Source organism: Miscanthus floridulus, chromosome 9 (assembly GCF_019320115.1).
Source record: "Miscanthus floridulus cultivar M001 chromosome 9, ASM1932011v1, whole genome shotgun sequence".
Classification (NCBI taxonomy): domain Eukaryota; kingdom Viridiplantae; phylum Streptophyta; class Magnoliopsida; order Poales; family Poaceae; genus Miscanthus; species Miscanthus floridulus.
The window spans coordinates 28475478-28501900 of record NC_089588.1 but is presented as its reverse complement, the minus strand read 5'-3'; the positions used below and the strand labels follow the sequence as shown (position 1 = coordinate 28501900).

The window sequence follows — 26423 nt, the reverse complement described above, 5'->3', positions numbered from 1 at the left end:
TACTTTGAAAAACTTGAGGGTTCGAGAGAGGTCACTCACATCAGTCCCAATTGGTGTTTATTTAGGTCTTATTGAAGTTGGGACTTGATTGGGAATAGGCAGCACGAAGGAACTTTGAAGATCTGCTAAAGAAGAGTGACTGGATGCTAGACCGGACTCTACTCCTTGTGTCCGGTCAGTTCACAGGACGTGAACCGTTGCTGCGAAGGAGTTACCGGACGCTAGAATAGTGTTCTCCCTACGTTCGGTCAGATGGCGTTCTTGCGTTCGGTCTTGCGAAGAGGATTTTCACTAGGATCGATCGAACTCTGGCTGCGTTCAGTCAGTAGGGGTCGGACGGGTCCAGTCGTGACTTGGGAGGTTTTGGACCTCTCTGTTGTCTACTGGACTCTAGGTGGCAACGTCCAGTTGTTGCCATCGGAGCATCCGGTTAGTAGAAAATGTGCGGGTTTGTAACTCTTTTCTCCATTTCCTTTTCTATCACGGGTGGGCGACCTCTTATAATCGCCACCATGAGTTGACCTAATCCCCATCCCGCAACCTCGCCGCGCCGACATCGCCCACGCCCGTGCCCTACACACGCCGCCACACCCGCACCGAGCCCTAGCCGCGCTTTGCTCCATGCCGCCACATCCCTCGCCGCCATGCCCGCGCTGCTCCTGCGCCCGCGCCTCTGCTCTACGCCTCCCCTACCGCATTGCTTCATGCGCCTATGCTCTAGCGCCGCCGTGCCACGCCATTGCCCGTGCCCGAGCCACCAGCATCCACATCGCCATAACAGTGCATCAGTGCCGCTGCACTACTTCAACCCTAACCCTAATTGCCGATTCGGTGGTGCCCATGATCCATTCCTCTTCTCTTCCGTCGCCGTTTCATCAGGTAGCAAGCCTTTGATTCTAAATTCGTATCTAATGCTTGCGTCTTAGGGTTTCATATCTCTAGATGTATATTGAAATTATTCATAATTCCAACCTATTCTATCGTGCAGCGACTCATGTTTCTGAGGTCACTTTGGCAGTTGTTAGTTAACTAGGGGCCAAGCTTGCGAGTACGGATCGAGGCCAAGCCTTGGAAGTGATAGTTGGCAGTTGTTTCTTGACCGAGGCAGCAGTTCGTTCCAGATGGCATGTGTTAAGAATGTCGGAGGTGGTCCTGGTGATGAGGATCCAAGGCCCTCTCCTCGCCTACCTTCTGAGGTGAAAGGCAAGGCGACGAAGAAGCTTGCGACAAAGAAGAGGAAGTATGCAGTTGCTAATATAGAGAGAGCAACAGCAGTTGCAGCCGCCGCAGAGCGTGCAGAGAGAGGAGGTGCTCGGAGTTTTGTTGTCATTGCAGATTAGCTTTCACCAGCTCAGAGGGCCACCATCCAGGAGGTTGAGCGCCATCATGGTAGTCTAACTAGGACAACCATGCTTGGAGGATGGTGTGTCACTATAGATGAGAGTCAGCCTCAGGGGGAGTCATAGCAGCAGGCACAGCCAACAGAGCAAACTCAGGTGGGAGTGCAGTCAGAGGAGATAGAGCAAGCACCTCAGCCACAATTATGCCACTCTGGTCGTACTCGTACCTAGGTGACACCGAGGCTAGAGACACAGAGGAGGGGTTCTCGTCCACCTCCAGTGACTCATCTGGATTTGAGGGCCACCACTGCCAAGTAGGTGCAGCAGCTCAGGTTCATGCAGTTTGAGGAGTGGTTTCCGCCGAGGCAGGATGAGCGTGCTTCTGAGGGTTTCTATACACCACTATAGGAGGATTTCTATAATGCATATCTTAACAGTGGGGTTGCATTTAGGTCTCAGAGGGTTTGCTCCATTGAGTCCATTATAGCAGCAGTAGGAGAGCAGATACACCCTTACCTATCCTATCTACCAGGGCTGACATATTTACTTGGATGGATAGGCAGATATGTACCATCATGGGTTCGTGAGTTCTATGCTATACTTTGGATTGACCCATAGCACAGATTCATACACTTTGCATTTAGAGGCAGGGACTATAGGCTGATGAGCTTCAGGGTCAGAGAGATACTCATGCTTCAGGAGCAACCCGTCCAACTACATGAGGTTTGCTATGGTCAGACAGCGCCTCCTAGACACCCTCATGGCGGTCTTGTGCCTCCTACAGATCTGGTCCGCCATTGCTTCACAGAGCCATTTGGCGAGGGGTCGAGCAGGACACCTAGAGATCTTACTCCTACAGCTAGAGTGCTTGATGCTATCATGAGGAGGACCCTACTTCCGAGGATGGGATATCGCGAGGGCTTGACTCACATTCAGTTATGGCTACTGAACTCTCTGATGCAACAGACTATGTTTGATATTTGGGATCTCATACTATCAGAGATGTAGGATACTCTTATAGAGGGGTTCAGAGGTCACCGATAGTTGCCCTATGCTCATTGGATTACTTTTCTGATTTATAGGGTAGTCATAGTGAGGCCTCCTAAGATGCTGGCAGAGTATTCTGGTGCTACTACAGAGTTCCCTGCATATAACATGACTTAGATGCTCTGTCACGGCAGGCCGAGGACTCCTAGCCAGCTGCTCTATCGCCTAGAGGTGCCTAAGACTGCATCCTAGCAGGATGTGACTATCAGGGGCATTGCAGCTATAGAGGAGGAGCAGTTAGATGCTCAGTAAGAGGGTATGGTCGAGAGCGACCCCAGCGACAGCTCAGATGATGACTACTAGGATATCCCTCAGATGCCTCCTCGACGACATGACCATGAGGCCGATAGCTCCAGCTCAGCTCCACCGGCACCGTAGACAGACCCCGCTCTACTTGCTATTCTTGAGCGGATGAGGTAGGATCAGGCTCGCCAGGCCTAGGAGACCGCAACTACATTTGCACAGTTTTAGGGCAGACAGGATGAGTTCCAGTGATAGTAGCAGCAGTAGGCCATGCAGCAGCAGCAGCTCCTCATGCAGCAGCAGTTACTTGGATTTATGCAGTATGTAGTTACTGCTATTGGGGCTCCATCGCCACAGCCTTCACCCTAGATTGGCCAGCCTGCCACCACTTCTATGACTCTAGCTTTTTAGCTCAGTGGGCTTCAGAGTCAAGGATAGCCAATGACACAGTTTCCTTCACCTACAGAGCAGGTGTCCTAGTGGTTTGTCTCGCCAGTACCAGCCCCGCAGTTCACACCTCTTCATATGGGCTTCACTCCGCCTCAGAGTTCTTCAGTGCTCACCCCAGTTTCTAGGAGCCTTGGTGCTTCATTCAGTGAGTTGATAGGGCAGCCTACATCGCTAGAGCTACATGTCCCTGGTCCCTCCATAGTTGCTCCTATTACTGGGACTATAGAGACGCTCCCTTCTTCTGTTGCATCATCAGAGCCGCCTGCTTTAGTGATACCTACAGAGTCACAGGCCGCACCAGTCCCAGATCTGACCTAGACCACTTCAGCGTCACTTCCAGTGATAGAGGGTCATACAGATCAGAGCTTAGGATCAGATGATGATGGCACATAGTTCTAGATCGCTCATCACACCTTAGCGCCCGACTCATCCGCTGTAGCCCCGCCGACCGACCCTTAGGTTTTGGTGTTTGACGCCAAAGGGGGAGAGGGATCAAGTATGATAGACTTAAGGGGAGCGATATATTTAGGGGGAGCTTATCTATTTATATTTGGTTTTTATGTGTGATATACATTATTATACATTCATGTTTACTTTCATGCATCGAACTATATTTATGTGATAGTGATATCTACGTGATGTGATATTTATGTGATATGTGACATGTGTGCTCTCTACTTTGAATTATTTACATGTCATGTCACTTGGTTATGCTCATTTACTTTGCTTCCGTGTTTTACTCCGATGCAAATGAGCTTTATTTCTTGTACTCATGCTTATTTCATATCTATTGAGTACACCATGTTGGCTTGGGTCATATAAGCATGCCTAACTCTTTTGTTCTTATTGTCAAAAGCTTATATGAACCAAGCATGTTGAAAACCTCATCTCTTTAACATACTCGAGGTGGTATTGTCATCAATCACCAAAAAGGGAGAGATTGAAAGCATCTAGGCCCCTAGTTGGGTTTCGGTGATTAATGACAATACGAGATTACTATGACTAACATGTGTTTTGTAGAGGCAATTAAGTTAGGTCATGGTAATGGCAAATTGATTGGGCAATCATGGTCGTCATGCCCCTACGATGGAAATCGTTTTGGTTTTCAAAAGATGGACGACAAGGTTAAGGATGGACTAGTTCTAAGTGTTGTTTGGTGTTGAAGAGACATTTTGAGTAGTTTAGAACTTTGTTTTTTCTTTGGCCATACTATTAAGGGGGGTATGGACAGGTACCTTGACCTAGGTGAGTCTAGTGGGTTAGGTGTGGTGCACACTTGTCAAATCTAGCACTAGGTAGCTCCAAAGTAGCCCTTAGATCTATTGGAGAAAACTTCATTGACATATGATTGCAAGATGGAAGTGAATGGAGGGTCAAATGTTGACCGGACACTGGTTCTGGTGTGACAGGACGCTGGCACAGAGTTTGGTCAGTTCATTTGATCAAGGTGAAGTCGTCTGGTGCGACCGAATGCTGAGTTGAAAAGTGACCGGACGTTGGGTGCCAGCGTCCGGTCAACTCCAGTAAGGTTCCAGAGAGCAGTTTTTGTGACCGGACGTGTCCGGTCAATGCTGACGGGATGCTGGTCAGTGTCCGGTCACAACTTAACTGCTCAGTTTTGGGGAGAACTGATCAGAGCGTCCAGTCACCTTGACCGGAGCGTCCGATCACCCCGTAGTGGCACATAACGGTTCGTTTTGAACGAGGGTGTATAAATACTTCCTCTATTCATATGAGGGATCACTTTTGCTCATTTCAACAGCTGAGAAACACCCTTGAGAGTGCCAAGGAGGGCAAGGTCCTAGTGAGGTGATTGAGATTTGAGAATCCAAGATTAATGCCTCATTAGTGAAAGCAAGAGTAGCAAAGTGTGCATCCACCCTTCTCATTAGGCTTGTCATGGTCAAGTGAGAGTTCATGCTTGTTACTCTTGGTGATTGCCATCACCTAGATGACTTGGTGGTGATTAGGAGTTTGGTGATCATCCGGTGGAGCTTGTGGATGACCCAACTCAAGTTGTGAGCGGTTGTGGGTGATTCACCGTGACGAAGTGTCGAAGAATCAACCCGTAGAGAGCACTTGATCCTTGTGCGCATCAAGGAGGAGCTACACCCTTGCGCGGGTGCTCCAACGAGGACTAGTGGGGAGTGGCGACTCTCCAATACCTTGGCAAAACATCGCCGCGTTTCTTCTCCTCTCTTTACTTTGAGCCTTTACTTTTGAGCAATTCAATTCTTGTCTTTACATTCTTAGAATTGCCATGCTAGAATAGGATTGGAACTTAGGGAGCAAAACTTTTGTGCGGTAGATCAATAGGAACACTTTCTAGGCACAAGGGGTGAAGTGGGCTAACCGTAGGGTTTAATTATTGCAAAGATTTTTAGAATTAGCCCAATTCACCCCCCGTCTTGGGCATCTTGATCCGTTCACAAGCACCAGGTGACAAGAGGTATGCAAATCTCACTAAACACTAAGCCTAAGCCCAGAGCAAAGCACCAGTGCAGTGGTCTAGCTAGTCTAAGCACTTTATAAAGAACTACGCTAATCACCTAATATTTCCTTAAGCACTTTTGGTGGCTAGAGCACTTGGATGAGATCCTCAACCCTCCTACAACTTCAACACTACCAAAACAACCTGCCAAGGGGGTATTTATAGCCGCAACTCACAAATATAGCCATTGCACAGAACTGCACACTCACAGTGAGCACCGGAAAGGTCTGTGACCCCACCGAAGATTTCCAATGACTGCTAAGAGACTAGCCATTGGAAAACTAGTCGTTGTCGACTGTTTCTGGCTTGAAGCTCCAGTAACCTTGTTTGGTACTACCACTAGCCCTATCCGGTGCCTTGTAGCTGTTTTCAAACCACACTGCAACCCTCTCTGGACTAAATGTCCAGTGCAATGGTTATAGTTCCTTTTTCAGCCCATGAATAGTGGACTCTAAGCTCCGGTGTTTGGATCTCTAGTGCTCATAGGAGATTTTCGATGAGTACTTGACACCTGTCTGCTGAACTATACCTATTCTCCGGCGCCTCTGTCCAGGAACCACCAGACCTTTCTGGTCTTTGCAAACAACCAGTAGTGAGCTTCGTTTCTTTGTGATTTTTCTTCCGGGCTTCTTCCACTTGATGTCTTGGACTTCATGCATGTCTTCTAGCATATTCAACATTGCTCCATGGTCTTCCTTAAGGTGTTGATCACTTGATCTTCACGTTGCCGAAGTCCAAGTCCATCCTTGAAGCCAAATGAACTAAACCTTGTATACTAGCAAACCACACCGGTCCATTTGATCATGCTGTCAATAAACCACCAAAATCACATATGGCCCTAGCATAGGTGCCGTTTTCCTTATATAGTGTACAACAATGATGCATGCAAGCACTGGGTAACAAGGTATGCAAACCTCACTGAACACTAATCCTAAGCCTAGAGCAAGCGCTAAGAGGTGGTCTAACTATCCTAAGCATTTTGCAAAGAATTACTACAAATCACCTAATATTTCTTTAAGCACTTTTGGTGTCTAGAGCACTTGGAATAAAGCCTCAAATCTTCTATACTTCAGCACACTCTAAAACCCTTGAATGGATCAACTATGGGGCATATATAGCCTTCACCCCTCAATATAGTTGTTGTGATCAAACTACAATATTCTGAAGTGATGACTGGAACTTTCCAGTGACACCACACGGACTAGCCGTTCGAAGTATTCATTGCAGACCATTGGAGGGCCTTTTCTCCCGTGCTATTCTTTGGTGCCCTATCACTAGAAGGTTCCAGTGCCTTCTTCTTGTGCCCTGTTGTTGCCTGGTAGCCTAAGCTCTGGTGCTAACCAAGAGTGCATCAACGGAGTTTTTTTTCTGGTGCCCTCTCGATGGTATTGCATAGCCTCTGAGTGGCATGTTGATTATCCAGTGCCCTGTTACCAGAAGGTTTCAATGGCTTCTTCTTCTGCCCTGTTGTCGCCTAGTAGCCTAAGCTTCGGTGCTAACCAAGAGTACATCACTCGAGAAATCCGGTGAGTACAACGACAGCCAGATCAATCCATATATAGCATAGCTTATTCTCCAGTGCTCTCTCCTGGGTACCACAGGAGAAATCCGATGACCGTATGCAGCGCTCTTTGAGTTTCGTTTCTTTATGTCTTCTCGTTCAGGCTTCTTCTATTTGATGTCTTGGACTTCTTGCAGGGATTCTATGATCTTCAACATAGCTTCTTGTCATTGCTTGAGGTGTTGATCACTTGATCTTCACATTTCCTTTGTCGAAGTCTATCCTTTCGTCCATAGAACTAAACACCTCATATACTAGTAAACTATATTAGTCTTATTGATCATGTTGTCACTCAATCACCAAAACTATACATGGCCCTAGCTAGGTGACATTTTCCTTTCAACTTCATTGGATACTGAGCCAGTGGGTGCGCATCCATTACATGAACACAAGGTGCCAATGTTGCCAACTGATGCCATCGAGTGGGGCAACCTCTGCTGAGGACCTCCAACAATAATAGTTAGGTGCTGGCTCTTAGATGTTATCTCATTCTGTATGCCCTATATGTAACTTGTTCTTTACTCATATATTCTCATGTCAAGTGAGAGATATCCCACGGGCTGTGACCTGGGCCCAAGAGGTCGTTCATGAGTTCACCATCACAATCATGGAACACAACCACGAGGGTTCACAATACTGATGTCAAACCACTCGATAAACACTAAATTTCAGAAATATCAGACTGAATTCAAACAAATTGAAATTGATTTTCTAAATGGCATTATTCCAGATTCATCATACATCATAATCGCATATAAAACCAAGGAATAAACTCAACATATCACTAAGGTAGAGCAGCGGCGATGTGACAAACTAACAGTGAGTGAGCCACCATTGTTGGTGGGCATTGGGTGTGGGAGTAGGGAGGTGAAGTTGAATGAACTAGGAGGATACCGTGCATGTTGCTGTGGGACTTTTCTTAGAAATAAAACTGTTGCATGTATGAGTTAAACTATATGTTCTTACATTCATTCTTATTAGAATTGAGCAAGGCAGTGAAAGAATCCAATAAAAAAACTAATAGAATTAGATCGAATTATAAGATGACGCAATAACAAAACAAATAGCAATATATGGATGCTTGGATAACTTACATTAAGATATTGAAAGTTAGTGGGATAATATGGCTATTAGTAGGAGATAAGGTGGATAGTTACTGGAAGATGGTGTGGATGACTGATATGTTGACATTGAACTTGTAGTGGAGATGAGCTTTATAAGAGATGTAGATTTAATAAAATTTATGGCTTTGTTAGGGGTATAAGATGATCCGATGAGGAGAGCCATTTTATGTCTGTTTGGTGCAATTTTAAGATAGAAGATCAGTGCAACCGATAAAAAAATTGTTAGACTCAGTGAAGAGGACATATTTCGAAGATGTCGGTCAAATTTCGTTTTAAATTGTAAACCCTCGAGTCTCCGCGTGATTTGTCACTCATCATCATGTGAAGCAGGAGTGGTGGTTGTTACTTCGTGGTTAAGTTTCCCTTGGGATTAGATCGGCAGCGTGTGGCCCTTCTTTCGTTTTCATAAATAAATAAATAAGAAAATATTTGGAGACCTTTTGTTCTCAGTTGACTTGATGGGTCTTCGTCTTCTCTAGGAGCATCATATACACTGCTCTCGGTAGTGGGCTCTGCACCTTCCCGTCCTCATGGTTTCGCAGTACCCAACGCGGCCTTCAGCATCATCGAGCTAGCATCGGGTAATTCCTAGAATTTTACTATAATCAGATCCATTATCCACTCCATCTGTTGTGCTCATCTCTACTCAGTATATGTTTAGCACAATTTATCGCGGCCCCTTAGTTAGCTCTTTGATATGATTACGCCTTGTAGCTTGTTTGGAAGACTAGTTTTAGAACCAAAACGGATGTAAATCACCGGTCTGGAAACTTATACCTGCTACATCCAGAAAAGTTGTTTGGATGACTTGTGAAGACAATTACACTCAGTTTTTGTCCTATCCAACCGGAAAAATAAAATCTCCTCCGAAGACCAATGAAAACTGCGACGGGTGTCGGGCTCTCTTGTCGCCTCGCTCGCTGTTGGTGTGGAGATTCCTTCTCTTTCCCTCACCGTCCCCGAGAGTTCTCCGTGAGGTAGGTCCTCACTCCTCAGCGACGGCAAAGAGGAAAGGCGTCCGGCCTCCACCGCGACTTGCCCGTGCACCTGCTGCTGCTGCTGCTACCGGCAGCCTGCTATAGGACACGGGGGGCGACGGCGAGCCGTAGCTATTGATGGTGGCGGCGTACGTCAACCCGCCGCCGCCGCCGGCGAGCGTCTATCCACAGGGTCACCCTTCTTCCCCACGGCGTCACCCGCGCCCTGCTTGCCCACCTTCGCAGCTTCGCCATAGCTGCATCTGCCTTGCCCCGGCACCTCGTGGACCTGGTTCACGCGGCGACCGGCGAGCTCGTTGGCCGTCTTCTGTGCCCTGTGTCGCGAACCGTGCAAGTTTCTCACGGCTCTTCTGCATGGTGTACGCCATCGCCATGGCACGAAGCCACCAAAGTGCTGCTCAGGCTGACGCGGTGGCGGACATCGCGCTGCCAGCCGTGTATGAGACGGGGGTGACACGCGCGTACTCACACAGTCACACATGCACAGGCATGGTGTTCGACTCCTTCCCAAGTAGAATTAATTTACAATTGCAAAAGCACTTTGTTGTAAACAATTGCAAAGCATCCCAACGAGGCCACGGTTTAGTTTACTATGATAATTTTACTAAAAACAAGGTGTTGATGATAAATCAATACTCCACAGGTGAAGATTCTCTCCCCCGGTGACAGTTAAAAAAAAGTTAATTTCCTTTGTCGTTTTGACACGTCCGTGCAATAATCTCTACCCTACTTGCGTTGGACTTTGGCCTTTTCACCTGTTGGATTTTACGATCCTTTGCTGGGAAGGTACCAAGAGGGTACCACAATTAATTTCAAATTTCTAAGGAGGTTGGGTACAAAGTTCGTCCCTTGTATATATGTTACAATAATTCTGGCAGCTAATTAATACCTTCTCAAAGATGTAAAAGAAGTTATATATATATATATATATATATATATATATATATATATATATATTCAAATGCTGCTATTGTATTGTGTATTTGTGTGTAGTGAACCAATACACACCTGGTCTGGTGTACAAGAATTTCACAATAACCAATGGACCACAGAATCGGTGTTGAATATAACACTGGGAGGAAGTTGGAACTGCCATTGCAATATCTGAAAGACATCACAGACAATTTCTCTTCTGATAGAGAAATTGGTAGAGGGGGGTTTGGAGTGGTTTATAAGGTATATACTATCATATTTGACTATACTTCTTGTAGCACTTTGAATAACATAAAAAATAGCTATATCAACAAGTGAGTTTTTTTTTAAATAAAGAGCAATATTAACAAGCAGAGCTGTTAAGCAGGGAATTGAATTTCCATCTGGGGTTGAGATAGCTGTGAAGAAGCTCAGACGAATTCTAGGCGTACAAGATAAGCAGTTTAAGAATGAGGTCAATCATCTTGCAAGGGTCAATCACGATAATATAGTAAAACTAATAGGCTACTGTGATGAAACAAAAGAAAGACCTGTGTACGATGAGGATCGGCACAAGTATGTCTTGGCTGAAGTGCAAGAGAAGCTGCTGTGCTACGAGTACCTGTCGAACGGAAGCCTTGACAATATAATCTGTGGTAAGTGTGCAGCTACATTCAAGTAACAAAGTTCACTTTTGGCCTTTTTCTTTCATCGGTTCTAAACTTCCATTTACCCTACCTGACCTGGAAAAAGAGTTCAGATCCAGCTGTTATACACTACTGGAGACAAGGATTTCCCTGTGGGTGCACCAACAGGACAATTCGAGTTTTCAGTAGTGATAGTTATATACAACTCTACTGTATGTTAGAAATATTGAATTAGAATTTAGCCTCGTCGACTTTGAAAAACAGAACAAAACAGATCACTCGACTTGGCTTTTACAGTGTTTTTGCTTTGCTGTCCAATAATGTGACTTTGCTGGTAAAAATCAAAGTAGCTATCCGTTTAACCTAGCTGTTGTCCCTAGAGCAATCACCCTTTAAATTGCCATCACTATTTATAAATAAACACATTTAGAGGCTTTTTGGTTGATAACCAGAACCTGCAATGCTGTGGTTTTGGTGAAATTTCATCTGCAGATATTTTGTTTTGTTAAGCAACTATTTGGTTGAATCACCAAGTTGATGAAATACAGAAAACAATTCCGACATGTGTGAGTGTGTGTGTGGATCCACCTTTTTTATGTTGTATATGCTACATTTTGATATATAGCCAACATAACGACATCATGCAAACACAAGCTAAGTAATCATTACAAATATCATTTGTCACGCAAGGATATGAAATATTTCAGATGTTTACTCTGCCTTTCTCCATTTTACTTTTGCAGATGAGTCTGGTAGACTAGACTGGCAGAAACGTTACAAAATAATCACAGGCATTTGCCAAGGTTTACGTTTCCTCCATGAGGGCCTTGATACCTCAATTATTCATATGGATCTAAAACCTAGCAATATATTGCTTGATGCCAATATGAGGCCAAAAATCGCGGATTTTGGTCTCTCTAGGCTCTTTAGTGAAGAACAAACTAGAACTTACACCATGCATCTTATGGGTTCAATGTAAGCTTTCTTTCTCTTCAAACATTTGATTGCCTCCCCTTTTCATTTTTATCTTACCTATAACGAGAATGTATGATTTTAGACAGATGGATTGAAAAAACCTCATCCCTCCAACCACCTATCGTGCATAACATTACCTTTTGGAGATAGGAGAACATACATTTGTGATTATTTAATTTCAAGACACCAAAATAAAATTGTTATATATAAACTTGATTTATACAAAAGAACTAGTTTGCCAAGAAAACCAAAAACCTTGTGTAACAATATGGATCTGAACAGCAGGTTCATGGCACAACCAGACCATATAATCACCATGTAAATAAAAGAACGTGGATTAGATTTAAACACCGTTCTTGTAGATTAACACATCAATAGACCTACTGATCATTAGGCACCACATGAATGAATAAAACATGCATTGCCAACCTGAATTTGTTGATCTAGCTACTAATAGCTTAAGTTGAGACTCACAATAAAGCACTCCTTCAACGGTTGTTGCAGTCCTATCCATCAAAGAAGATGGTGTGCAACATAGTTTATGTAGGCAATTGATCCAAACATGACAATGATGGCACCTGAGGCTTGGTGAAAATGAGCCATGATAAAGATCATGGGCAGTTGACCGAAGTGCTTCTCAAAAGCCTTGTTCGTCCTTATCCAGTGTAGGATTACAAGAGTAAAGGGTGTAGAGATCTACTCTCCCATTCACTGGTGTGCAACATAGTTGATGTAGACAATCGACCCAAACACGACAATGATGGCACCTGAAGCTTGGTGAAGATGACCCAGGATATAGATCATGGGCAATTGAGCGAAGTGCTTCTCAAAAACCTTATTTGTCCTTATCCAGTGTGGGATCACAAGAGTAAATGGTGTAGAGATCTGCTCTCCCATTCACTGGTGCAGCCAACAAAGTGGGATGGGATACACTATGTAGGGACCATGACACCTATGGGGGGAGGGGGTAAATTTGGCAACTTAAAACTAATGGCCTCTAAAGCCTACTTATCAAAACCTATGCAAGATACTATATATCTAAATGTGCACTACGGTTTTGCTAAGTGTTGCTATCTCTAGTGCAAAAGAGTTATGCAACCTAGGTTCCAATACTATCAACTATCAACTGAGGTCTGAGTGGACTTCTCAGTTCTCCTTTGGGATCTAAATCTTTTTGGTACTCTTCATGGTTGATTTGATATCCTTAGGTACTTAAATCAATTTGGCCCAACCCTTGTTGGCTTGCTTGTTCAGCTTGAGGACCACAACCTTGTCATTCTTCTTCTTCAATAGAAAAGGTGTGGTAGCCTTCTTGTCCACCTTGTTGGTGTAGGTGTTGGAGAGCTTGCTTGTCTTCTTCTTATCTCCCCCTTTCACCTTGCACTCAAAAAACTTGTGTCCTTCCTTGTGGCACAAGTACCATGTCACGGTTGCCCCTCATCAAGCTTCTTCATGCCATTGATAATGATCTTGATGAGGTTCGACTTACCTCCTTTTGCCTTTCAATACAATCAAGTTTTTACTGAGGCAATCTACTTCTTGCTTGAAGAGCTCATTCTCTATTGCAACTTCATTGGTGCATGAATCTACAACAACATTCTCAACACACATCTCGTTGCATGGGGGTGAGTCTAACTCAATAAGATCAATGCAAGAAGTAGAGGCATAATTTTTAATTATGTCAAAAAGAGATCTTTAAGGTGCCTTTTTAGGGGTATTTGCACTAGCTTCAAGTTTTTCAATTTTGTTAGCTAGCTCAATATTATAATCCACAAGAGAATAAAATTTGCTTGCTAGTTCTTGATAACTAGACATTGATCTAATTGACTTTTCTGTTAGTTATTTGATTATCTTTTGTTGCTTAATGCAAGTTTTTTTTTTAAAATTCTATAACAATTCAGCGAGATCATCATATGAAAGGAAGTTATCATGGCTACTTACATCGCTCTCACTTTCATTTTTTTCATATTTAACTTTTGACATGAGGCAAATGCGTGAGGATCTTGATGAAGACTTGCGTCCGTGCCTCTTGTGTTGGGCTTCATCATCACTTGAGGAACCATCCCAAGTCTTGATTGTTATGAGGGCTTGACCGCTTGCTTTGCTTGCCTTCTTCTTGGCCTTAAGTGTGGGCTTGTTTGGACAATCATCCACAAAGTGCTTGATCTAGTCACAACCAAAGCAGCCTTTCTTCCTTTGTTTCCTTCTTTGGTTGGTGAACATTACATCTTCAATGGTGATGGGAGCGCCCTTGGACCAGATCTTGCATAGAATTCTCCTCACTCCAACTATGAGTTGCGTGACTTCTTCTTCATCATCAGAGGAAGAGGTGGAAGCTTGATCGTCATCTTCTTTATCATCCTCATCCTCATCCTCATCTTCATCTTCATCTTCACCTGAGCTTGAGCTCTATTCCACTTGCTTGTCCTTCTTCTTCATCTTTTTGTGCTCATGACAAGTACTGAGAGCAATGCTTTGCTTGATTGATGAAGTGGCATCTTCTTGACCCATCTTGCATGACATATCAAATGCCACAATCTTGCCAATGACATGTTGGGAACATGACGCCTAAGAGGGAGGGGGTGAATTTGGCATTAAAACTAATGGCCTCTAAAACCTTATCAAAACCTATGCAAGATACTATCTAAATGTGCACTGTGGTTTTGCTAAGTGTTGCATCACTACTGCGAAGAGTTTTGCAACTCAGGTTCCAACTCTATCAACTAGCCTAGCAAGCTAAACTACAAAAGGTAAGCAAACAACCTAAAAAAGCAATTAAGTGCGGAAACATAAGTGAGGTAGAGAATGCAAACTCCTATTGACGATGGTATTTTTCCCGAGGTATCGAGAAGCTCTTGCTTCCCTCTAATCCCTGTTGGAGTCCCTCGCAAGGATACCACACAAGGGCCAAGCTCACGGTCAGGTAACTCAGTGGATAGCCCCCAAGGCTTCCCACCACACAAGTGGTCCTCCGAGGTGGCCTCTCCCGGATTGCTCCCATCATCTTCACTATTGAGCTTCTGACGGCTCAAACATTGTGGGCCTTGTTCTCTCTGGTACAACAATGGTGCACACCATAGTCGCAATTGGCATAATCTTGCAAGATTACAAGACCCTAGGGAACAACAATGGTGCACACTAGCATCAAGATAGCAAGAGGTATATGCAAACCTCACTAAACACTAGACCTAAGCCTAGAGCAAGCGCCAATGTGATTGTCTAACTAGCCTAAGCACTTCGCAGAGCACTACGCTAATCACCTAATATTTCCTTAAGAACTTTTGGTGGCTATAAGAATGAGTGTCAACTCACTAGAGATGTTCCTCAGCTCCAACAACCCTCAAATGGCTGGCCAAGGGGGTATATACAACCTCTCCCATGAAATATGGTAGTTGGTGGCAGTTTGCACTTTAGCAGACATGACCAGAAGGTCCGATGACCCCATTGGAGTTTTCCAATGGTCACCACATCATTGCACTTTAGCAGACATGACCAGAAGGTCCGATGACCCCATTGGAGTTTTCCAATGGTCACCACATCAGCTAGCCATTGCTGACCATTGGGCCTTTTCTCTGGTGCTTCTTCTCTAGTGATCATCGGAGAAATCCAGTGCCCTTCAAAACCTCCTGCAAAAACATTTTGGACTAGCCTTTTCTCTGGTACTCGTCCTCAGGAACCACTAGAGTTGTCCTATAACACCCTACGTCCAAAATATGCTTATATGGCCTAGCTTTGCATGTGGAATGGGCCTACATATGCATAGCGCCTCTCTTACACTTTGGTCCTCGCTTTGTGCAAAAGGTTAACCCAAAGGTGATACGTTTGGAGCGACAAGGATTATAAGCTAGCCCTCACCCACCTAAACTTCCAAAGTGGTACTAAACCCACCAACTAATGTCTCATGTGCCACATGGGACAACAACACAACTACTACATGCTTCTAATGGGCTGGAGTATTACATTCACCCCCTAAGTGCTAGCGCCCTCGGCAGCTCACCACATACGCATTAGATGCCTAGAACCACCCCTTGGTACACCCCCTACAGACACACGCAACAAGGGTTGATGCTCTGAATACCATCTGTAACACTCTAGAATGTTGTTTTTGTTGTTTTCTTCTGGGATGTTACATTTTTGGTGCATGGAAAACTCTTCTGTAGAAACATTGCCCATGTGTTGGCCTAGAGCCTAAGATCCGGTGCTAGCCACATCCACACCACCAAGGAATTTGGATGAGTGTTGGATGAGTGGACTAAACCCTAGGTCAGGGTTTTTGCCTAAGCTCTGATGCTTAGCACTAGAGAATTTTGGTGATGCACTCTAGTGCCATTCCTCCTCCGTTTCTTCATGTCTTCTTGCCCAAGCTTCGATCACTTGCTGTCTTGGACGGCATGTAAGTCTTCTAGGGTCTTCATGTTAGCTCCTAGTCCATCTTTCAGGTGTTGTTCACTTGATCTTCACATTGCCTTCTCCAAGTCCATCCTTGCATCAAATTGAATGAAATACCTTGTATACTAGCAAACCGCATTAGTCCAATTGAATATGTTGTCATACAATCACCAAAATCAAACATGACCCTAACCAAGTGCAATTTTCCTTACGGACTATGGTAGTGGAGCAACAATGTAGAAGTAGCATGTAACACCCCAGCCCGTTAGAAGCCTATAGTAGTTGTGTTGTTGGCTCATGTGGCCCAAGTGGCACATGTGTCATTGTGGTTAGTGGGTTTAGTACCACATTGAAAATTTAGGAGGGTGAGGGCCAGCTTATAATCCTTATTGTTCTAAACGTAGCACCTCCAGGTTAACCCTTTTACACGAAGCGAGGATGAAAGTGTAAGCGGGGTGCTACGCGTATGGAGACTTGTTCCACGTGCAGAGCTAGGCCATATAAGCAGTTTTTGGACATGGGGCATTACAGATGGTATTAGATCATCAACCCTTGCTGAATGTGCCCATAGAGGGGTGTACTAAGGGGTGGTCCTAGACATCTGCTGCATATTATGGTGAGTTGCCGAGGGCGTCAACCCTTAAGGGGGGTGAATGTAACACCCTAGCCCGTTAGAAGCCTGTAGTAGTTGTGTTGTTGGCCCATGTGGACCAAGTGGCACATGTGTGGTTGTGGTTGGTGGGTTTAGTACCACTTTGGAAGTTTAGGAGGGTGAGGGTCAGCTTATAATCCTTGTCCTTCCAAACGTACCACCTCCGGGTTAATCCTTTTACACGAAGCGAGAACGAAAGTGTAAGCGGGGTGCTACACGTATGCGGGCCCATTCCACGTGCGGAGCTGGGCCATATAAGCAGTTTTTGGACGCGGGGTGTTACATAGCAAAACTTAACTTATTTGTAGTACCTTGAGGGATTCCCAAATCTTGGGGCTCCTTCAATAAAAGTTTATGGCTTGGATTTTCCATTACTGGTATGGAAGAGAACTCCTCACCTCCCAATTTGCCTTCTTCACTTTATGAGTATTTGAGATTTATGGATAATTATTATATGGCTGTGAATATATATATATATATATATATATATATATATATATATATATATATATATATATATATATATATATATATATATATATATATATATAGGGAGAGGCTATTCAGTAGCCGGCTACAAAATAAGTTATTCTGTAGCCACCTCCATTTACCATAATTTTATACACTAATTTACCATAATATAAATACATATTTACGATAGTTGGGTTACTATAACACATGGAGATATTTACCGTAACGTTATAATAAACCACTTAGTAAATTAACATAGTAATTATCGTAACTCAAAGTGGCTACATAATAAGTTATTTTGTAGCCAGCTACAGGATAGTAGTTCTATATATATATATATATATATATATATATATATATATATATAACTATTTATATATATATATATATATTATATGGCTGTGAATATATACTAAATTGAACATCCACTTAGAGCATCAAGCTACACTAATCCACAACTTGGACAATGGAATATGCCTTGTTTTACTTGATTTGTGTTGACAAGTTTCACTTAAAATCGACTGATATATACATGGTTGCCTATAGGCTACCCCATGGGTGTAGCATACATGCTGCAATCCTTAGTCCTCTTCACGAGTTTAGTAGTAGATATTGCCCAAGTCTGATAGACTATGCCTTACAATAGTTGGGATCATGTAGGTGTATTCTTTCAAGAACGATCTATAAGGTAGTGTCTTCTCTAACTAAAGCCAATGGAACACATTAAGGCAATATCCTACTACCTCATGGATTTTGTACTATTGCCTCAACATAAAGAGTAGGTTGAATTTCAGTCTCCTTGAATTAACCCCAACCTTGTTTTTCCTAGTTCCTAATTCAAGGGGCATCTCTGATCACATTAGTTGGGTTACGATTATGGTGTAGCTCTCGTATGGATCTCAAACCCATCTTCCTTAATGCATCATGTATCTCATTCCATTATAGTTCCTTTGCTAACGAATGTTCCATGCACTTTGTTGTTTGGATATAGTCCAAGGCAATAACTTTGGAGTTTCTCATATTCTTATAAACTTTAGTCATCTTCTCACATATAATGATGACTTTATTTTATCCTTAGACTTGTTCACCTTGACAATTACAATTTGATTGATATAGTAGATAAGAACAACACATAGTGTGTTTTAAAGCACCATAGGCCCGTGAAGAGATCATGTAACCAGTTGGCTTTAGTGGTAACAATATCTAATGTAGTTAGTTCTACCTCCATGGTAAACTGAATCAAGATGGTTTGTTTGCAATACCTCTAAATCACAACAGCTCCACCAAGAGTGAAAGCATCCATTTGTGGCATAAAGCACATCAACATCTGATACCCAATTTAAATCTCTCTCTCTCTCTCTCTCTCTCTCTCTCTCTCTCTGTGTGTGTGTGTGTGTGTGTGTGTGTGTGTCATATTGTTGGGTAAATCTTGTTGGTCCATGGTCTACGTCAGTCACTTTTTTATAGTGTTGTGTGTTGTTACAACGCATCCCTTTTTAGACATAAACATGATAGGATTTCCTTTGCTATCGGTTCAGAGTTCATAAAGGTAACAAACCTTGTTTTCCGTCCATCAATAGATAGTCATTAGTGATGTGTGCCAATAGCCCATCACCTTTGCTCTCACAACTATTGTACATTTTCGCATAGTAAACCTCATTAAAAAATATCATACCTCGTTCTCATGTGTTGTTTCTTGATTTTGTATGGGTTTTGATATTTTTGTACTTCTGCATTAATCGGTAGCCATCAGAATGTTGATATTTGGTTATTTCTAGTAGTATGTACTTTGCTGTCCTCTTATCATTCTATATAATGCAGAGGTTACATGGCCCCAGAATACTACCACAAAGGGGAAATCTCAACCAAGTCAGACATATACAGTTTGGGCATTCTAATCCTTGAGGTCGTTACAGGGGAAAGAAACCACAAAGCCAGAGGAGATATATCAGGCGAGCAATTCATCGAGACAGTAAGAAAAACATTTATATTTTGCAGAAGACTTGCTACACATATAGGTAAAAAATATGTGTTACCTGTTTATTTTACTGTTTTTGTTGTTACTCTTCCTTTTAGGTACGTGAAAATTGGACCACAATGTCAACACTAATGTCAAAGTATCCGTCACTAGAATATGACTGCCTCCTGCAGATACAGAGATGCATTGAAATAGGGCTAAGTTGTGTGGAGACTGATCAGGAAAAAAGGCCTTCGGCTGGACAAATATTGGCGCAAATGCTTTTTGTTGAAAGTTCGTATGGGGTCGATGACCAGGTATAATTACATAAGACAAATGGCAGGCTTCAATGCTTTTAACATTGACTTCAGAATTTCTTTGTCTACATTTACATGAGCTATCATTACTACAAAAACAATAGGCTGGTAAATATACCCAGTCTAATAGATTTTGAAAATCCAAAAAATAGGAAATATCTATATATTATCTATTATCTATATCTCATCAAAGTATGGCTTTCTTGAGCTCTGGTTGCACCACATCATCTCAAATTGCGTGGAATACATGTTAGCGAATGGATAACATAGATCAAACCCAAAAATCACATGAATAGTACATACATAATATAAATAGTGCACAAGTTCTAAAATATATGTATAGAAATGTAAATGTATGCATGCACAATGTAGGTGTATAAACTTAGCAAACATATATACATTGTGTTCATGTATGTATAGATGGCCAACGGGTCGCCTAGCACAGCACGGTCCTGGGCCCGCTAAGGCATGGCCCGTTATGTGTCGGGTCGGTACAACACGCCTGGCTTAGCAGGTCGTGCCATACCTGGTCACCGGCTGCACCTCAGGCACGGGCACGATCCTTTAAGGCTCGAGCTGTGTCGGCCCGGCCTGGTGGCCCGCTGTGCTCCTGTGCCCATCAACCTTGTCGACGAAATATGGTCGGCAGTCTACCTAGGGGTATGCCCACGGTAGTAGATTATCGGCAGACAGATGCGCAAGCCCCAAACAAGACGGTGACGCAAGACAAACACGAGGTTTTATCCTAGTCAGTTACAATTGCCATATGTGGCCAGATAAGGATTCCTATTCTAACCGACCAGGATCCTGCTTGGTCGCCAAATCCGTCTTGATTCCTTGTGCGGGACTCCGATCAGGTTATCTGGGCCGCACGTCATCTTTCGGGTGGACTGAACCCATTGATCCGGGCCAGCCCAAGCTTAGCCGTAAGGGTATAGGGGTTAATACCCCCACAGCTAGTCCCCGAGCATCATGTATTATGCTGCGACACGCCATTTTAACCTTCTCCGTCAAGCGAGGCTTGAATTCTTGACGCCTCCGACCACCGTCATCACCGGAGAAGTAGGTTGTCCGAAGAATGTATGGTGCTCTTAAGAAAAAAGAAAAAGATTTCTGTCCTGAGAAGTGTGCCCACTTGTATTTCTGAAAAGAAATGTAAGTGGTCTTGAAGCATAGCATCCTTAAACATCAGAAGCGTAGAGGTCGAAAAACAAACACATTCACCGCAAGGTGAAGTGTGCCCACTTAGTCCCCGAGCTTGCTGGAAGGCAAAGTATGAGCCTTGTAGCAAGGTCTAAAAGAAGAGTCTCTTAACTGTATGTGAGTACAAATCACATGTAGCCAAGGAGAACCATTATTCAAGCAGTGGTCGGGGCAGTCCCCGAGCATACTAATAATCCTCATAATCATTCAAAACATTGGGGTCGATTTAAACAAACACATTCACCGCAAGGTGAAGTGTGCCCACTTAGTCCCCGAGCCTGGTAGTAGGTGACGTAGGCACGTGGTGCCAGGGTCTAAAAAAGAAATTCCGCTGAGGTTAAGAATCCAATTGCCGTACAGGCAAAACAAGATACACCGGCAGGTGCATCGTATCGACGTAGTCCCCGAGCTTGCTGGAAGGCGAAGTATGAGCCTTGTAGCGAGGTCTAAAGAAAAAGTCTCTTAACTGTATGTGAGTACAGATCACATGTAGCCAAGGAGAACCATTATTCAAGCAGTGGTCGGGGCAGTCCCCGAGCACGGCCATGGTCGGAGCGATCCCCGAGCACAAAAGTGGTCTGGGCAGTATCCAAACACAGTAGTGGTCTGTGCAGTCCCCGAGCACATTAGTGGTCTGGGCAGTATCCACGCACAGTAGTGGTCAAGGCAAATCCACGATCACTTGCGCTGCTTGTACTATTATTTTGTGTACTTTTCTCTGTTCTCTGCCAAGGCCAGTCTGATACGTCTGGTCAAAAAAGTAAATAGGTATAGTACGTCATTCTGTCTTCTTTTTTTTTTTGCAAACAGTCGGTTGACACCTGTATTGAGGTGTGTCAGTGTGGGCCCTCTTACACCATCAACGAAGAGGCGCGTACACTGTTAACGAAGGAGCGCGTTTATTGGCGCAGATTTCGAGGTTGTGTGAACAACCGTCTGCGATGCGTGCGCACGACTCCCAATATTCTCGGGCGGACGAAACGACGGTGCTCTTTGTTTTATATAATGCAGATCTGGTAAGTTACTCATACCATTCCCCATTGTCATCCGCCGCCGCAACCTTCTTCTTCCTCCTGCCGAACCCTATCCCCCAAAAATCATCACCAATCCCTTCGGTCTCCCGCATCCACCCACTTAGTAAAGACGAACTAATGGCGAAGAGAGACGCCCAGAAGAAAGGCGGGGTCATGGCGAAGGAATGGTGGAAATCGCGGAGCAACGAGCAGACCATCGAGGACCTCGTCGCCATGGGAGTGCTCCACAACAAGGCGCTTGCGGGATGGCGTGCACCGGAAGGAGAAAGCTTCCCCGATCCACAACCAGGTGAGATTGTGGTCTTTGAAGATTTCTTCAAACGGGGTTTTGGGATTCCAGTGCACCCTTTCCTTCAGGGTCTCTGCTTGTACTACGAGATTGGGATTTGCAATCTGCATCCCAACTCGATTCTTCTTGTCTCCACCTTCATCCATCTCTGCGAGGCTTATGGTGGCTTCCTGCCCCATTTCGACCTCTTTCGCCACCTATTCTGTCTTCGGAAGAAAGGGAGCGGTGGCTCGAAGATCGCCGGAGGCGTTTACCTGAACCTGCATGACGGCATGAAGGCTCAATACCTGCACTGCCCCTGGAACACCTCATTGGATGAGTGGTACAAGAAGTGGTTCTACATCCGTGAAGAGCCGAACACCATCACTCTGTGCGATGTAGGACTGATTCCAGAGAAGAGAAGCAGCTGGTCGGAGAGGCCTGAGAACTTGGAGCAGATCGCCGAACTGCTCGGGATGATCCCGTGGGGCAGGCTTGATGGCCCGAGCGTTGTCAGCAACTTCATCAGCCAAAGAATTCAGCCCTGCCAGAAAAGGATTCACCCCGGCTTCGAGTACCAAGGAGGCGCTGATCCGACGAGGACCAGGAAGGAGCCGCTCGACAAGATGGAAATCAAGGCCAGGATTGGAGAGCTGTTCAATCTGGCCGATCCCAATTATGTTGCACTAAACGCCATCGAACACGCCTTCAAGCTGGCTCGCCCTCCCCCAAAGGTAAATGACGCCTCCTGTTAACTGTAGAGTCATGTTGCGTCAAGAAAATAACTGTCTTTTCCCTCATTTTGTGTCTCAGTGTAATGGCCGTGACTGGGCAGAGTGTTTGTGTCGCCTCCCCCCGGTGTAGAATGGCCGCAAGCTACTGGGCCAGCCGCCCAGACCAGCGCCAGGACCGACGACGTTCACTGGGCGGTACTCGAGACCGTAGAGGACGCCTCGACTAGAGCCGCTGGCAAGCGTCCGGCTGCCAGCAAACGACGTCAAGCCATCTTCCCCCTGTCGGACGACGAAGCAGAGGATGCGGACATCTTCCGGCTCGTCCCCCGAAAGAGGAGAAGGCAGGTGGGACCGTCGGAGCAGGGTGGCTCCTCTGTGCCAGCAGTGGTCACAGCACCGACCACTGCAACACAGAGCACAGACGAAGGGAACATGCCGCATCATACTCCGACGCCCGTACCGGAGGTTGAACAAGTCCCGGTAGAAACTGTCGAGCAAGCGGAGCAGGGACGGTCGAGGAGACGTTCCTTCGCCACATCCTTCCGCAAGTCAAGACTATAAGTATCTATACTTTTGATGTAAGCTTCGCATTTTGCATTGGATGCTATTATCTCCTGAATTCGTCTCTGAATGTATTAGATCGGCGTCCACCGAAAGCCCCGACCAGCTAGCTGGGTACGGAACATCCTTACCAACAACGGTGGGACAAACTGCTCAGCAACCAGCCATGGAGGAGCCCATGGTAGGGACTCCGCCTGGGCCTCAGCAGGCGGACGACCAGACGCCAGTCCCCGAGCAGAATACAAGTGCTCCAAGCACAAACCCTGATGAGGCGGATACCACGGCGCTAAGGGAGCTGGATCTAGCCAAGGGGCAGCAGCCAGAAGTTGCCCGGAACATGGTTGCCGACGCGACGGCTCATGGGAAAGCCGTGGTGATCGTGGAGTCTGCGAACTCCGGACCAGTGCCGCCTCCCGAACAGGAGGCCGAAGAGGATGAAGTGGAAGAAATCCTGGGCGGTCCCCAAGATAGGCGACAACATGTATATGTGTCGCGCTATTGGAACGACGAATGGGTCATGCACGAGGAAATCCCAGAGGTCGAAGAGACCTTAAGAGTCGAACGGGCGGCCAAGCGTCTGGTGACTGAAGTCCAGGTATATTTGGCTTTAGTCCTTGACCCTATTGTGTAGTCAAACTGTCTGACGTAGCTTGTCTGTGTGCAGGACTTGATGAAAACTGCAAGATACCGCAAAAGGTGCTTCGACCAGGTAGAAGGAATCGTGATGACCAACAAGGAGCTGACGGCTGAAGTGGAACGCCTATGGCACCAACTTGAAGCCACCGACCAGGAGAGGACAGACCAAGAGGCATAGAACCAAAACCTGGTTGGCCAGCTCGAAAGCAAAGAGCAGGAGAAAACAGGTAAGTGTTCACCGTATCATAACAAGTGCGAGACTTGTGTTATTTTGTTCTTGACAGTAATAGCTGTAATGCAGGTTTAGAAGCTGAAGTGACCCGCCTCCAGGGGGAGAACAGCCGTGCGCTTGCAGAATGTGGTCGCCTGAAGGAGGACAACGAGAAACTGGCACGCCGCCAGTCGGAACTCCAAGACCACACTAACAGAATGAAGGACGACCTGAAAAGTAAGCACTCCAGACCACCTTTCTCATACAATTGCCCACATTGCCTTGTCGTGTCATCACGTTTGATGTCTTGTACTGTTTTCAGTTTTGAAAGTCAATGCCAAGAGGCACCTTGAGGCCGTGATCAAGGAGCGTAACGACTGGAAAGCACAATACCTTAAGGCCACCGAGGAGCGGGACACATGGAGCAAGCGGTGCCAAGAAATGGCAACTGGCATTGTGCCCGTCCTCGACCTTATCGACCCGGCGCTCACAGAGGAAGAGCTAAGGACGCCTCAGCTCGAACTGGTCGAGAGATGCAAGCAAGCATGGGGATGGTTCCAAGAGTTTGTGAAGGAGGCGGGTGAGTACACGGGTGCCCATGTGCTAAGCATGGTGCGTGCTCACTACCCCCTGATCGATCTCAAATGCTTGGAGGCTGGGTACCCGAAGGAGATAGACCCAGACAAGGCCGAAGAGCTTCGGATGGCCCAGCTGGACTTGTCGTCAAAGATAATTAGCGATATTAACCTGTGCGGAGGTGGGACAACACCTGTGCAGGGTATGCCATCGACAAGTTAGCTGGAAATGCCGTCAGCTGCAAGCCAACCAATGAAGCCTGCGGTCTCGACCAGCCAGGCACCGGCGGGGCCATCCCCTTCAGCTTGATTAGCTCAAGAGTCCCCGAGACTCGAGTAGGGTATCAGAGGCGATGAGCAGTAAATGCCCTGCTCCCCGACCAGCCAATGTAATAGGCTTAGAGCTGTAGAAGGAGGACATAGTTGTGTTATTATAAACTTGAGCCTCTTCAGGCAAGCTTGTAATAATGTAACTGTATATCATTATAAGCTTGTTTGCTTTATACAAAATGCACTTTAAGCTTGAAATTTTTTGTTGGTGTAACTAAGTGGGAACGTGTTAACGTTCTGTTTAGTTGTACCATTTTGCTCGACACATCATCCCAAAGGGTTTGTGCGGCCCTGGTTGGCATGTGGTCGGAGTGTGAGGTAACATGACCTGTGCACACGTGGACACGGACAAGTCAAACCAGGGGGGACCTGCCGATCACCCGCAACGTAGAGAGCGGATCCCGTGCACGTGTTGGGAGGAACCGGAGACAGGACCTGCTCCGAAAACCGTAGAAGGAGTGGTGGTCGGCTTGTACTGGCTAAGTCAGAATATCCATAAAATTCGTAGTGACACATTAGAGTGGTCGGAGAAATCATAATTGCTTTATTAAAGTAAATCGAAAATGTAAATAGAGTACATATCTCAGTAGTTAAGCATAGAATCGTCTAAGCTTGTCGATGTGCCACGAGTTTGGTACGTCCGTGCCGTCCAGGTGAGCTAACCTGTAAGACGTTGGACGTGTAACTTCCTTGATCATGAAGGGTCCCTCCCATGGGGTTGCGAGTTTGTGGACGCCGGCCTGGTTCATCTTCCACTTCAGTACTAAGTCCCCGACCACGAAGAAACGCTCTTTAACGTTCTTGTTGTAGTACCTGCGCAAAACAGCAAGGTATTTGGCCGTGCGCACGCAAGAATCGAGCCTTTTCTCCTCTGCGCTGTTGATTTCTAGCTCCCGTACTTCCTTGACCTTGCCCTCATCGAAGTTCTCTACCCGTGCTGATCTGAAAGCTATATCTGGTGGGAGGACTGCCTCAGCGCCGTAAACCATAAAGTATGGTGAGACGCCGGTGTTACGACTGGGCTGAGTTCGGAGGCCCCAGACCACGGCTGGTAGCTCCTTGAGCCATCTGCCAGGAGCTTTATCGTTTTCTCTGTACATCCTCTTCTTCAATGCGTCCAAAATCATGCTATTTGCCCGCTCGAATTGTCCATTAGCTCTAGGGTGCGCCACCGAGACGTATTTTACAACTATGCTCCTTTCATCGCAGAAGTCCCAAAAAGCGTTCCCGGTGAACTGAGTACCCAAATCAGTAATGATGCTGTTGGGCACGCCGAAACGGTGGATGACCTGGTCGA

At 45.4% G+C, this 26423-nt stretch overlaps 2 protein-coding genes across 5 annotated transcripts in view; both read left to right on the top strand.

Annotated features, from left to right (window-relative positions):
- The first annotated feature begins 8687 nt into the window (after positions 1-8687).
- The window catches only part of LOC136483582 (uncharacterized), a 57203-nt gene continuing 39467 nt past the window's right edge, over positions 8688-26423 (top strand). For all 4 annotated transcript variants that reach the window (XM_066480700.1, XM_066480701.1, XM_066480699.1 and 1 more), the window contains exons 1-6: positions 8688-8837; positions 10248-10430; positions 10555-10822; positions 11557-11788; positions 19122-19272; positions 19377-19574. In XM_066480700.1, coding sequence (XP_066336797.1) covers positions 10296-10430; positions 10555-10822; positions 11557-11788; positions 19122-19272; positions 19377-19574 — 984 coding nt within the window. In that variant the 5' untranslated portion in view covers positions 8688-8837; positions 10248-10295. The remainder of the gene's footprint in view (positions 8838-10247; positions 10431-10554; positions 10823-11556; positions 11789-19121; positions 19273-19376; positions 19575-26423) is intronic.
- Positions 19584-25376, top strand: LOC136483585 (uncharacterized). The gene is made up of 4 exons (XM_066480704.1): positions 19584-23969; positions 24039-24237; positions 24312-24458; positions 24544-25376. The coding sequence occupies exon 1, from the start codon at positions 21719-21721 to the stop codon at positions 22832-22834; it is 1116 nt and encodes a 371-aa protein (XP_066336801.1). The 5' UTR covers positions 19584-21718; the 3' UTR covers positions 22835-23969; positions 24039-24237; positions 24312-24458; positions 24544-25376.

Coding starts and splice junctions, on each gene's coding strand:
- LOC136483585 (XM_066480704.1), top strand. CDS start 21,719: ATGCGTGCGCACGACTCCCAATATTCTCGGGCGGACGAAACGACGGTG.